We start from the raw sequence: 12,713 nt of genomic DNA, 5'->3' as shown, positions 1-12,713 counted from the left end.
CAGAGATTTTGGATGACGAACTGTATGATCTCGCATACACTCTAATGAAGGGGTGTCAAACTCAAATACACAGTGGGCCAAAATAAAAAAAATTATACAAGTCGAGGGCCGGAATGGTTCAATGTTTATTGCAAAACTTATTGAAATGAACTTATTGCACATATTGAACCTGGAACTAACAAAGCTGAAATTATTGCCTATAAAAACATTAAATATTAAATAAATGAAAAATCAGTTGCATACATTTCTTATGGCTCTATCTGCAGCTTTTCCAGAGTAATTTCTAATGAAAACATTTTTCCACAGGCCAGTAACAGCCAAAAAATAATTTCCTTCAAAGAAAAACCAAACATGCCCTGTGGTGGCAAGAAAAAAGTGCAAAAAGGAAACACAATAAAGCTCAGTTTGCTGCCCTGTGATGCACACTAGTCTAAGCATGATACTTGGCATCTCATCTTGGATGCAAGTTAATCAATGTTTGGGATCAGGCTCTGAGCTGAGGAAATCCTCAGGATTGAGTGAAGGTGTTAATCAGTAAGACGAGTACTGTGTGATATTTTGTTTATCTTCATCAAAGACAACAGTTGTTCACACAGGTATGTGCTGCCAAACAAAGATAGCATTTGAGCAGCTTGGGTACGCAGCTGGGGCATTGTGTCCGGGATAAATTGTGGAAACTGTGCAGCGCCCACAGAGTCATACGTTGCCTTGAGTGAGTCACTACATTGGAGTTCAATCAGCTCCATTTGTATGTTGGTTGGTGCGCTTTCCACATCAGCTGAAATTGGGTTACTGAACAGTTCAAACCTGATTTTTTGGGCTTCAAAGTCGGCAAATCGCCGTGTGAAGTCGCCACCAGGTATGCTGAGTTTTTCAGCAAACTGTGCACTTGGGAACACGGCGGTAGAGACCTGCTCGTTCATAGTTTGGCAGCACGGAAAATGGCTCAACTTTTCTTGCAGCATTTGCGTTTCCAACGGGCGCAGCTTGGTTTTAAAAGCCCTCACTGCAGCGTACATGTCTGTGATCACACGGCCCCGCCCCTGAAGCTGCAGGTTGAGCGCATTGAGATGGCTCGTGATGTCACACAGAAACGTCACTTCACACAGCAACTTTTTATCCCGGAACTCTGTTGTGTCTTTCCCTTTACTTTCCATGAACTGACAGATCTCATCATGCAACTCAAAACATCTTTTCAGCACTTTTCCTTGGCTTAGCCATCGCACCTCTGTGTGATAGGGCAAGTCACCATATTCTGAACCCAACTCCTCCAGAAAAGACTTGAACTAGTGGTGATTTAAACTTTTGGCTCTTATGAAGTTGACTGCTCGTGTTATGGTTCCCATTACATGTTCCATTTTCAACACTTCCTGGTGTATGATGCAATGATAAGTTGTCAGCTCACCTGCGCCGTTTTCCTCCCGCATCTTCTCCCCAATCCTGCCCACCAATCCACGCTTTTGACCACACATCGCGGGCGCTCCATCTGTCGTCAGTCCCACAAGTTTATCCCAAGTTAGCCTCATTTCATTTACACATCTGGATACCTCTTCACATAGATCTTTTCCCATAGTTGTGCCATCCATTGATCTTAATCCCAAAAGTTCCTCTGTTACGCATAGACTTGAGTCCACTCCATGGATGAAAATTGACAGTTGGGCAGTATCAGAAGTGTTGCTGCTCTCATCCACAGCAAGGGAGTATGCGATGAAATCTTTTCCTTTTCCCACCAGCTGTTGTTGTAGATTGGTGGCAAGCTCATGTAAACGATCAGTAACGGTGTTTCTGCTCAGGCTCACGTTTGAAAATGCTTTCCTTTTATCTGGGCACATGACGTCGCAAACTTTCATCATGCAGTTCTTAACAAATTCTCCCTCGGTATAGGGCCGGCCTGATTTAGCTACCTCTGCTGCCACAATAAAACTAGCCTTTACAACAGCCTCACTTTGTGATTTGGCTTTTGTGAACATAGCCTGCTGTGACACCAGACTTATTTTCAACTCTTCTACCTTCCTGGAGCCTCCGTTTCATGTCCAGATGTACCTGTCGTGGTGTTTCGTTTCATAGTGTCATCATATATTATATTCTTTGATTACAGCCACACCGTCTCCGCACACAAGACACACTTTCGTTTAGCCTTTTTTTGGCTAGAGGGATAGCTGAAAGTTGACGGCTGCTGATGAGAGAGTGGGGCAAGGGCTCGCGCTTTCGGGCCCTCGATTGATCAACGCCCTGGCAGTGCATTGTGGGATTTGTAGTATTAATGGTGTGTGCAATATACCGGCGGGCCAGTTCTAATATTAATTAGATATTATCCTGTGGGAAAAAGATAATTCCACGGGCCTTGAGTTTGACATATGTGTTCTAATGTGTCTTCATGGGGAGTGGTAAAAGAGTCCCCTGTTCATGGGTTCAAAAGGCGGCCTTAGGTTTGGCTCAAGAGAAAATGGCTGAGAAGCCCAAGCTAAAGAGTCTTTTGCCTGAGTGGATTCAGGCATCTTTGAATCTACATTTACAATTTAAGACATATTTCTGTCATGTATTCTTGTCCTGTCTTCTGTATTTGTCAACCTAAATACATTTTTGCACGGTGCAAAAACATGTCTACACATCCACGCTTTTCAAGGTTTTTCAAGTCTTTAAAGAAGTACAAAGAAGCATCAGTGTTGAATCTGAGTTCCCTTTAAAATGTCATGTGTCTGTCAAATGATGTCTTCTTTGTGCAAAGTGAGAATAAGGCTACAGTATACCAGAATATTTCTGGAATATATAACGTGCATGGTTTCTTTTTAGTTCTCTCCTCTCCTTTCCTTCGCTCTGTAGGTGTGTGCGCACGTGTGTGTGCATCAAGTGCGAAGCCCTTAGTTTATTTAATAAAAGAGCACCTGTCAATGTGTCAAAGTGAGTTGTGAATTATTATTATATATATTTTTTAAACACCTTGAATTTCAGGGGGGGCTCGGGGCAGCACCCCTCCAAGTCAATGGTCAATGGTACTGCTCTGTGCTCTGTCTTATTTTACTTTAGCTATATCTCTGAACTGAACTGGGTCCAGCTTCAAGTCTTAAGAAATTAATCAAATCACTGTAATTTAGTCGCTGTATATAATGCAGCACAATTAGGTTCTGTGGTCCAGCTGTGGGAATGGTGCTGTTTCACCGGTTAGACCAGTTGTGGGAATGGTGCTGTTTCACCGGTCAGACCAGTTGTGGGAGTTGTGCTGTTTCACCGGTTAGACGTACCATGACATTGCAGTTTGGTTTGTGACCTGCCAGTATAAAAGCTCTGGTGCAAGAGGTTTGTCCACACACATCCGACAACATGAAGGTTCAACTTCTCACGCTGCTGCTCCTGCTGTGCAGCACTCAGGGTAAGCCAACTTCGATTTATATCAATATTTTATTTTTATTTTTACTAAAGCAAAGGTGAAAACAAGTAGAAGTACATTTTTAAGAATCCTAACATTTGATTTGATCACTGATGCATTATGCCTAAGTGTCGACGGATATTGTTTCCTCAATGAGAGCAGATACAAATGATGAAGAAAGGTTTTGCAGTATTCCTACTAACTTTATAACTTCATAATATTGTATCAAGTGAAAACCCTGAGTCAATTCTGATGGCCTTTCTCTTCTCATCAGTGCTCACACTCAGATGCTACACCTGTGAAAGTGACAAGGGCTGTGAGATGGAGACAGAGTGCCCGCCACCAGCTCAGTACTGCATGACCACGCAGAACGGTAGTTAAAATCTTTCTTCTGCATTCATTTAGATTTCTTTTATGTCCATGTTTTAAAATCTGCGTTTAACTTTTTGAGAAAAACTACATTACATTCTTCCATGACAGAGGGATGGTTCAGTCATTGCATTTTTATTTAATGTTTTCAACAGGTGGAGAACTTTCTCGAACTTGTGAGGAATATTGTGACCAAGATGATTTCACATATTGCTGCCAAGAAGACCTCTGCGGCCCACCAGTCAACCCTCAGCGCTGACCTTCGCGTTCTGAAAAATGAAATGAATATATAAGAAAAATGTATTACTTAAATCAGATCGAAGATGATTTTTAACTTTATAGGATTGTAATTTGACTATCCTGTCTTGCTTTTACTTTCATTAAACTCTACAAATATTGAATCATTGTGTCTCTTTCATTATCTCACAGCCCAAACTCAAACTGCGCAACACACTGGAAGTCACAGCCATGTTTTTTTGTTGTTGTTTTTTTAAAGAAGGAATGCTAGAGTCAGTGCAACCACACCCACACACACACACACACACACACACACACACACACAGACACAAGTGCTGACTTCCTCGTGGGTTTCTTTTGGGTCATTATGCTATGCCACTGATCGACTGTAAACATGTATGTAAACAATGCAGATTTTAAAATGTAAAAACGATAAAGAAGAAAATGCAAGCAACATGTTTATTAGACCTTAATTCTATACACGTAAACATTTGTGTTTATAAGAAGCACCACGGTGTACCTTTAAACTGGGCTAACAGTCGGTTGCCTATAAGACATTTTATTCATCAAGCGGTAAATTAAACTGGTTAATAAAAACAGCAAGCAAATTATCTTAGCCTACATGACAACGTAGCCAAACACAGACTATATTTGGACCGGTCAGGCTAAGACTTTATAAATGAACTCCTCGTAGGCCCATCTATGTGAACCCAAGACAGTCAAAGGGGTAGAGAATAGACCATGTGATCAATCATCCTGAAGGACTCACATTAACCTAGTGTTGTGTGCATTTATGTTAGCTAATAAGGGGAAGTGCATATTTAAAACAATATATAATATAAAGTATTATTGAATTTTAGAGTATCGAACACCACAAAAAAAACAAAACAATAAACAAAACAAACAAACAAAAAGACAGGTGGGCAGGTAACCAAACAGACATTGATATAATAAAGACAGTTATTTAGTTACAATAATGTCACGGTTCTGGCTTTGAGTTTCCTGTTTTATTTTGTAAAGTTCACTCGCCTTGTGTCTTGTCTAGTTGTACTTCCTGGCTGTGTGTTTTTCCCTTTCCCTGTGATTGTTGATTTGATTCCTCCTGTGTCCATTCACCCTGCCCTTGTGTCTTTGCTTTTCCCCCCCAGCTGTGTCACGTTCCCTCGTTTAGTGTCTGTGTATATATCCCTGTCTGTCCCAGTGTTCTTTGTCGGACCGTCTTTCATGTGACCCCCATGTTGGATCGTGCTTCGGCCGTGGTGTCTCGTGGTTTACCTTGTTGGTGTATGTTCAGTTATACGTGTTGCGTTGTTCTGTTTGTATTTTGTACGCTTTATTTAAATAAAGCTCTCTTTTGTTAAATACAGTATATCTCAAAAGTGAGTACACCCTTTAGATTTTTGCAAATATTCTGTTATATCCTTTCAGGGGATAACATTATCCTACTGAAACTTTGATATAACTTAAAGTAGTCAGTGTGCTGCTTGAATAACAGTATAGATTTATTGTCCTTTGAAAATTACTCAGTACACAGCTGTTAATGTCTAAACAGCTGGCAACAAAAGTGAGTACACCCCATAGTGAACATGTCTAAATTGTGCCCAAAGTGTCAATATTTTGTGTGACCACCATTGTTATCTAGCACTGCTTTAACCCTCCTGGGCATGGAATTCACCAGAGCTGCACAGGTTGCTTCTGGAATCTTCTTCCACTCCTCCATGACGACATCACGGAGCGCACGGATGTTGGACACCTTGCACTCCTCCACCTTCCTCTTGAGGATGCCCCACATGTGCTCAATTGGGTTTAGGTCTGGAGACATACTTGGCCAGTCCATCACCTTAACCTTCAGCTTCTTCAGCAAGGCCGTTGTCATCTTGGAGGTGTGTTTAGGGTCATTATCATGTTGGAAAACTGCCTCTACGGCCCAGTTTCCGAAGAGAGGGGATCATGCTCTGCTGCAGGATGTCACAGTATATATTGGAATTCATGTGTCCCTCAATGAAATGCAGCTCCCCAGTGCCGGCAGCACTCATGCAGCCCCAGACCATGATGCTGCCACCACCATGCTTGACTGTAGGCAAAACACATTTGTCTTGGTACTCCTCACCAGGGTGCCGCCACACACGCCGGACACCATCTGACCCAAACAGGTTTATTTTGGTCTCATCAGACCACAGGACATGGTTCCAGTAACTCATGTTCTTGGATTCATTGTCTTCAGCAAACTGTTTGCGGGCTTTCTTATGCATCGGTTTCAGAAGGGGCTTCTGTCTGGGGCGACGGCCATACAAACCGATTTGATGCAGTGTGCGGCGTATGGTCTGGGCACTGACAGGCTGACATCCCACTTCTGCAACCTCTGCAGCAATGCTGGAAGCACTCGCACGTCTATTTTTGGAAACCAACCTCTGGATATGACGCTGAGCACGTGGACTCAACTTCTTTGGTCGACCCTGGCGAGGCCTGTTCCGAGTGGAACCTGTCCTTGAAAACCGCTGTATGATCTTAGCCACTGTGCTGCAACTCATTTTCATGGTGTTAGCAATCTTCTTATAGCCAAGGCCATCTTTGTGAAGCGCAATAATCCTTTTTTTCAGCCGCTCAGAGAGTTCCTTGCCATGAGGTGCCATGTTGTCCAGCATTCAGAGAGAATTGTGCCCAAAACACCAAATTTAACAGCCCTGCTTATCATTTACACCTGAATCCTTGTAACACTAACGAGTCACATGACACCAGGGCGGGAAAACAACATCATTGGGCACAATTAGGACATGTTCACTATGGGGTGTACTCACTTTTGTTGCCAGCTGTTTAGACATTAACAGCTGTGTACTGAGTAATTTTCAAAGGACAATAAATCTATACTGTTATTCAAGCAGCACACTGACTACTTTAAGTTATATCAAAGTTTCAGTAGGATAATGTTATCCCCTGAAAGGATATAACAGAATATTTGCAAAAATCTAAAGGGTGTACTCACTTTTGAGATATACTGTATCTGGTTTTCTGCGTACATGTCTGTGATCACACGGCCCCGCCCCTGAAGCTGCAGGTTGAGCGCATTGAGATGGCTCGTGATGTCACACAGAAACGCCACTTCACACAGCAACTTTTTATCCCGGAGCTCTGTTGTGTCTTTCCCTTTACTTTCCATGAACTGACAGATCTCATCATGCAACTCAAAACATCTTTTCAGCACTTGGCTTAGCCATCGCACCTCTGTGTGATAGGGCAAGTCACCATATTCTGAACCCAACTCCTCCAGAAAAGACTTGAACTAGTGGTGATTTAAACTTTTGGATCTTATGAAGTTGACTGCTCGTGTTATGGTTCCCATTACATGTTCCATTTTCAATGCTTTGCCACACAACACTTCCTGGTGTATGATGCAATGATAAGTTGTCAGCTCACCGGCGCCGTTTTTCTCCCGCATCTTCTCCCGAATCCTGCCCACCAATCCACGCTTTTGACCGCACATCGCGGGCGCTCCATCTGTCGTCAGTCCCACAAGTTTATCCCAAGTTAGCCTCATTTCATTTACACATCTGGATACCTCTTCACATAGATCTTTTCCCATAGTTGTGCCATCCATTGATCTTAATCCCAAAAGTTCCTCTGTTACGCATAGACTTGAGTCCACTCCATGGATGAAAATTGACAGTTGGGCAGTATCAGAAGTGTTGCTGCTCTCATCCACAGCAAGGGAGTATGCGATAATCTTTTCCTTTTCCCACCAGCTGTTGTTGTAGATTGGTGGCAAGCTCATGTACACGATCAGTAACGGTGTTTCTGCTCAGGCTCACGTTTGAAAATGCTTTCCTTTTATCTGGGCACACGACGTCGCAAACTTTCATCATGCAGTTCTTAACAAATTCTCCCTCGGTATAGGGCCGGCCTGATTTAGCTACCTCTGCTGCCACAATAAAACTAGCCTTTACAACAGCCTCACTTTGTGATTTGGCTTTTGTGAACATAGCCTGCTGTGACACCAGACTTATTTTCAACTCTTCTACCTTCTGGAGCCTCCGTTTCATGTCCAGATGTACCTGTCGTGGTGTTTCGTTTCATAGTGTCATCATATATTATATTCTTTGATTACAGCCACACCGTCTCCGCACACAAGACACACGGGTTTGCCCTTTATATCCGCAAACATATACTCTGCCTCCCAACTGCCTTGAAAACCCCTGTTTTCAAAGTCCACCTTTCTTTTAGCCTTTTTTTGGCTAGAGGGATAGCTGAAAGTTGACGGCTGCTGATAAGAGAGTGGGGCAAGGGCTCGCGCTTTCGGGCCCTTGATTGACGCGCCAACGCACTGGCAGTGCATTGTGGGATTTGTAGTATTAGTGGTGTGTGCAATATACCGGCGGGCCAGTTCTAATATTAATTAGATATTATCCTGTGGGCCAAAGATAATTCCACGGGCCTTGAGTTTGACATAAGTGCTCTAATGTGTCTTCATGGGGAGTGGTAAAAGAGTCCCCTGTTCATGGGTTCAAAAGGCGGCCTTAGGTTTGGCTCAAGAGAAAATGGCTGAGAAGCCCGAGCTAAAGAGTCTTTTGCCTGAGTGGATTCAGGCATCTTTGAATCTACATTTACAATTTAAGACATGTTTCTGTCATGTATTCTTGTCCTGTCTTCTGTATTTTTCAACCTAAATACATTTTTGCACGGTGCAAAAACATGTCTACACATCCACGCTTTTCAAGGTTTTTCAAGTCTTTAAAGAAGTACAAAGAAGCATCAGTGTTGAATCTGAGTTCCCTTTAAAATGTCATGTGTCTGTCAAATGATGTCTTCTTTTTGCAAAGTGAGAATAAGGCTACAGTATACCAGAATATTTCTGGAATATATAACGTCCATGGTTTCTTTTTAGTTCTCTCCTCTCCTTTCCTTCGCTCTGTAGGTGTGTGCACACGTGTGTGTGCGTCAAGTGCGAAGCCCTTAGTTTATTTAATAAAAGAGCACCTGTCAATGTGTCAAAGTGAGTTGTGAATTATTATTATATATATTTTTTAAACACCTTGAATTTCAGGGGGGGCTCGGGGCAGCAGCACTCCAAGTCAATGGTCAATGGTACTGCTCTGTGCTCTGTCTTTTTTTACTTTAGCTATATCTCTAAACTGAACTGGGTCCAGCTTCAAGTCTTAAGAAATTAAACAAATCACTGTAATTTAGTCGCTGTATATAATGCAGCACAATTAGGTTCTGTGGTCCAGCTGTGGGAGTGGTGCTGATTCACCGGTTAGACCAGCTGTGGGAGTGGTGCTGATTCACCGGTTAGACCAGCTGTGGGAATGGTGCTGTTTCACCGGTCAGACCAGTTGTGGGAGTTGTGCTGTTTCACCGGTCAGACGTACCATGACATTGCAGTTTGGTTTGTGACCTGCCAGTATAAAAGCTCTGGTGCAAGAGGTTTGTCTACATACATCCGACAACATGAAGGTTCAACTTCTCACGCTGCTGCTCCTGCTGTGCAGCACTCAAGGTAAGCCAACTTCGATTTATATCAATATTTTAGCTTTATTTTTACTAAAGCAAAGATGAAAATGAAGTAGAAGAATCTTAACATTTGATTTGATCACTGATGCATTATGCCTAAGTGTCGACGGACATTGTTTCCTCAATGAGAGCAGATACAAATGATGAAGAAAGGATTTGCAGTATTCCTACTAACTTTATAACTTCATAATATTGTATCAAGTTAAAACCCTGAGTCAATTCTGATGGTCTTTCTCTTCTCATCAGTGCTCACACTCAGATGCTACACCTGTGGAGGTATCTGGAACTGCAATGCGCAGACAGAGTGCCCGGCATCAGCTCAGTACTGCAAGGCCGTGTGGCTCGGTAGTTGAAATCTTTCTGCTGCATTCATTTAGTTTTCTTTTATGTCCATGTTTTAATATCTGTGTTTAAGTTTTTGGGAAAAGGCACATTACATTCTCCTATGACAGAGGGATGGTTCAGTCATTGTATTTTTATTAAAAATTTTCAACAGGTGAACAATTTGATCGAACTTGTGAGGAATATTGTGTCGAAGATGAATACACATATTGCTGCCAAGAAGACCTCTGCGGCCCAGAAATCAACCCTCAGCGCTGATTTTCGCTTTCTGAAAAATTAAATGGATATATAAAAAAAATGTATTACTTAAATCTAAATCAGATCAAAGATGATTTTTCTATCCTGTTTTGCTTTTAATGTCATTAAACTCCACAAATATTGAATTATTGTGTCTCATTCATTATATCACAGCCCAAACTGCGCAACACACTGGAAGTCAGTTTGTTTTATTAAAGGAGTGCTAGAGACAGTGCAACACACACACACACACACACACACACACACACACACACACACATAATCCCTTCCTGATGTCAGTTAGTGGGTCAGTTGGGCCTGCTGCTATGTGGGTCGCTGTCTGTCTGCTGTAATGTAAAGTTTGACTTGTTTAAGTGAGTCATGTTTCAAAGTATAATTGAAAAAATTATATTTTAATTGGTCTTATCATTTTGTTTCAGCTGTCTTTTGTTACAGGTGAGACAGGAAAAAAGTCTCTTTTGTGAAGATGTAAAAGGCTGACACAATTGTACACAGCCAACACGTCCATGTTAGTGCCACATGGGTTCCAAAACATTCATGTGCTGACTTCCTCGTGGGTTTCTTTTGGGTCATTATGCTATGCCACTGCTCGACTGTAAACATGTATGTAAACAATGCAGGTTTTAAAATGTAACAATTATGAAGAAGAAAATGCAAGCAACATGTTTATTAGACCTTAATGCTATACACTTAAACATTTGTGTTCATAAGAAGCACCACGGTGTACCTTAAAGAGCCTACAAAATGATATTTCGTTTCATTTGTCCTTTCAGTAGACCTACATGAGAGCCAAGTATTTATTTCATTTTAGTTAAACTATGTTCACATGTAATCACTTTCTCTCATTTACTAGTTTTCCACTGGTATTATTTCTGTTATGATTACCATCAAAGGATATGATCATTTAAGGTGAAATAAAGATGAACACAACTACATAGCCACATCCACTTAGCAGGCATACAGTGCAAATGGTGGATTGTATATTTACATCTAATGGATGGGGACTCTGTTAGTTATACTGGGCTACTACAAGCCAACTCAAAGGTTTCCTCTCAGTCTTTTTGTGAACAGTGGGATGTCTTCTTTAATTCAAGCCCAAAATATATACCTGTCTGAGAGCAGCCGGATCCAGACAGCTGCGAGCAACCCGAATCAAAAAAGTCCGGTACTTGGTCTACTGGAAAAGCTTGAAGAGGTAAATTAAATCCAATGTGCTGCTTAATTATGTCACTTGTGGTAAAATATTAACTAACCAACATGTTCTATTGGTGTTGTGTGTGTGTGTAGTCGCCTGAGTGTGACATGGTTTGTATGGACAATGGTATGTAAGGACATTCTCATGAAATGCCTTTCAAAGTGTAAATCAGCATAATTTGTGTGTGTGTGTGTGTGTGTGTGTGTGTGTGTGTGTTGTGTGCGTGTCTAGCACTCCTTCTTAAAAACAATAAAAAACATGGCTGTGACTTCCAGTGTGTTGCAGTTTGAGTTTGTGCTGTGAGATAATAAATGAGAGACAATAATTCAATATTTGCAGAGTTTAATGAAAGTAAAAGCAAGACAGGATAGTCGCATTAAAATCCTATAAAGATGTATGTAAAAATCATCTTCGATCTGATTTAGATTTAAGTAATACATTTTTCCTATACATGCAGTTCATTATACAGAAAGCGAAAGTCAGCGCTGAGGGTGGACTGCTATGTTGCAAAGGTCTTCTTGGCAGCAATATGTGAGCGCATCTTGGTCACAATATTCCTCACAAGTTTGAGAAAAATGTGAAAAATGACCTGTTGAAAAAATTAAATAAAAATGCAATGACTGAACCATCCCTCTGTCATGGGAGAATGTAATGTGGCTTTTCCCAAAAAGTTAAACACAGATATTAAAACATGGGCATAAAAGAAAACTAAATGAATGCAGCAGAACAATTTTAACTACCGGGCTGCACGATCTTGCAGTACTGAGCTGTTGCTGGGCACTCTGTCTCCACCTCACAGCCGTCGTCACCTCCACAGGTGTAGCATCTGAGTGTGAGCACTGATGAGAAGAGAAAGGCCATCAGAATTGACTCAGGGTTTTCACTTGATACAATATTATAAACTTATAAAGTTAGTAGGAATACTGCAAAACCTTTCTTCATCATTTGTATCTGCTCTCATTGAGGAAACAATGTCCGTCGACACTTAGGCATAATACATCAGTGATCAAATTAAATGTTAGGATTCTTAAAAATGTACTTCTACTTAATTTTCACCTTTGCTTTAGTAAAAATAAAAGATAAAATATTGATATAAACCGAAGTTGGCTTACCCTGAGTGCTGCACAGCAGGAGCAGCAGCGTGAGAAGTTGAACCTTCATGTTGTCGGATTGTATGTAGACAAACCTCTTGCACCAGAGCTTTTATACTGGCAGGTCACAAACCAAACTGCAATGTCATGGTACGTCTGACCGGTGAAACAGCACAACTCCCACAACTGGTCTGACCGGTGAAACAGCACCATTCCCACAGCTGGACCACAGAACCTAATTGTGCTGCATTATATACAGCGACTAAATTACAGTGATTTGTTTAATTTCTTAAGACTTGAAGCTGGACCCAGTTCAGTTTAGAGATATAGCTAAAGTAAAATAAGACAG

General features: G+C 41.5%; 1 protein-coding gene and 1 long non-coding RNA gene across 2 annotated transcripts; both read left to right on the top strand.

Moving 5' to 3' along the window:
* The first annotated feature begins 3,321 nt into the window (after positions 1 to 3,321).
* Positions 3,322 to 4,007, top strand: LOC115018283 (uncharacterized). Its single transcript, XR_003833345.1, has 3 exons — positions 3,322 to 3,370; positions 3,642 to 3,740; positions 3,892 to 4,007. It is a non-coding gene; the product is annotated as an uncharacterized LOC115018283 (long non-coding RNA).
* Positions 4,008 to 9,213: 5,206 nt separating this feature from the next.
* Positions 9,214 to 10,196, top strand: LOC115018139 (lymphocyte antigen 6D-like). The gene is made up of 3 exons (XM_029446975.1): positions 9,214 to 9,464; positions 9,725 to 9,823; positions 9,975 to 10,196. The coding sequence occupies exons 1-3, from the start codon at positions 9,416 to 9,418 to the stop codon at positions 10,076 to 10,078; spliced, it is 252 nt and encodes an 83-aa protein (XP_029302835.1). The 5' UTR covers positions 9,214 to 9,415; the 3' UTR covers positions 10,079 to 10,196.
* The last annotated feature ends 2,517 nt before the right edge of the window (positions 10,197 to 12,713 follow it).

Source organism: Cottoperca gobio, chromosome 13 (genome assembly GCF_900634415.1).
Source record: "Cottoperca gobio chromosome 13, fCotGob3.1, whole genome shotgun sequence".
Classification (NCBI taxonomy): Eukaryota; Metazoa; Chordata; class Actinopteri; order Perciformes; family Bovichtidae; genus Cottoperca; species Cottoperca gobio.
Note: the sequence above shows the minus strand (reverse complement) of the source record. Positions and strands in the feature narration are given on the sequence as shown.

Excerpts from the sequence above, each read along its gene's own strand:
- LOC115018139 (XM_029446975.1), top strand. The coding sequence starts at position 9,416 with ATGAAGGTTCAACTTCTCACGCTGCTGCTCCTGCTGTGCAGCACTCAA. Across the intron at positions 9,465-9,724 it reads CCTGCTGTGCAGCACTCAAG|TGCTCACACTCAGATGCTAC; the intron begins GTAAGCCAACTT and ends TCTTCTCATCAG. Across the intron at positions 9,824-9,974 it reads CTGCAAGGCCGTGTGGCTCG|GTGAACAATTTGATCGAACT; the intron begins GTAGTTGAAATC and ends AATTTTCAACAG.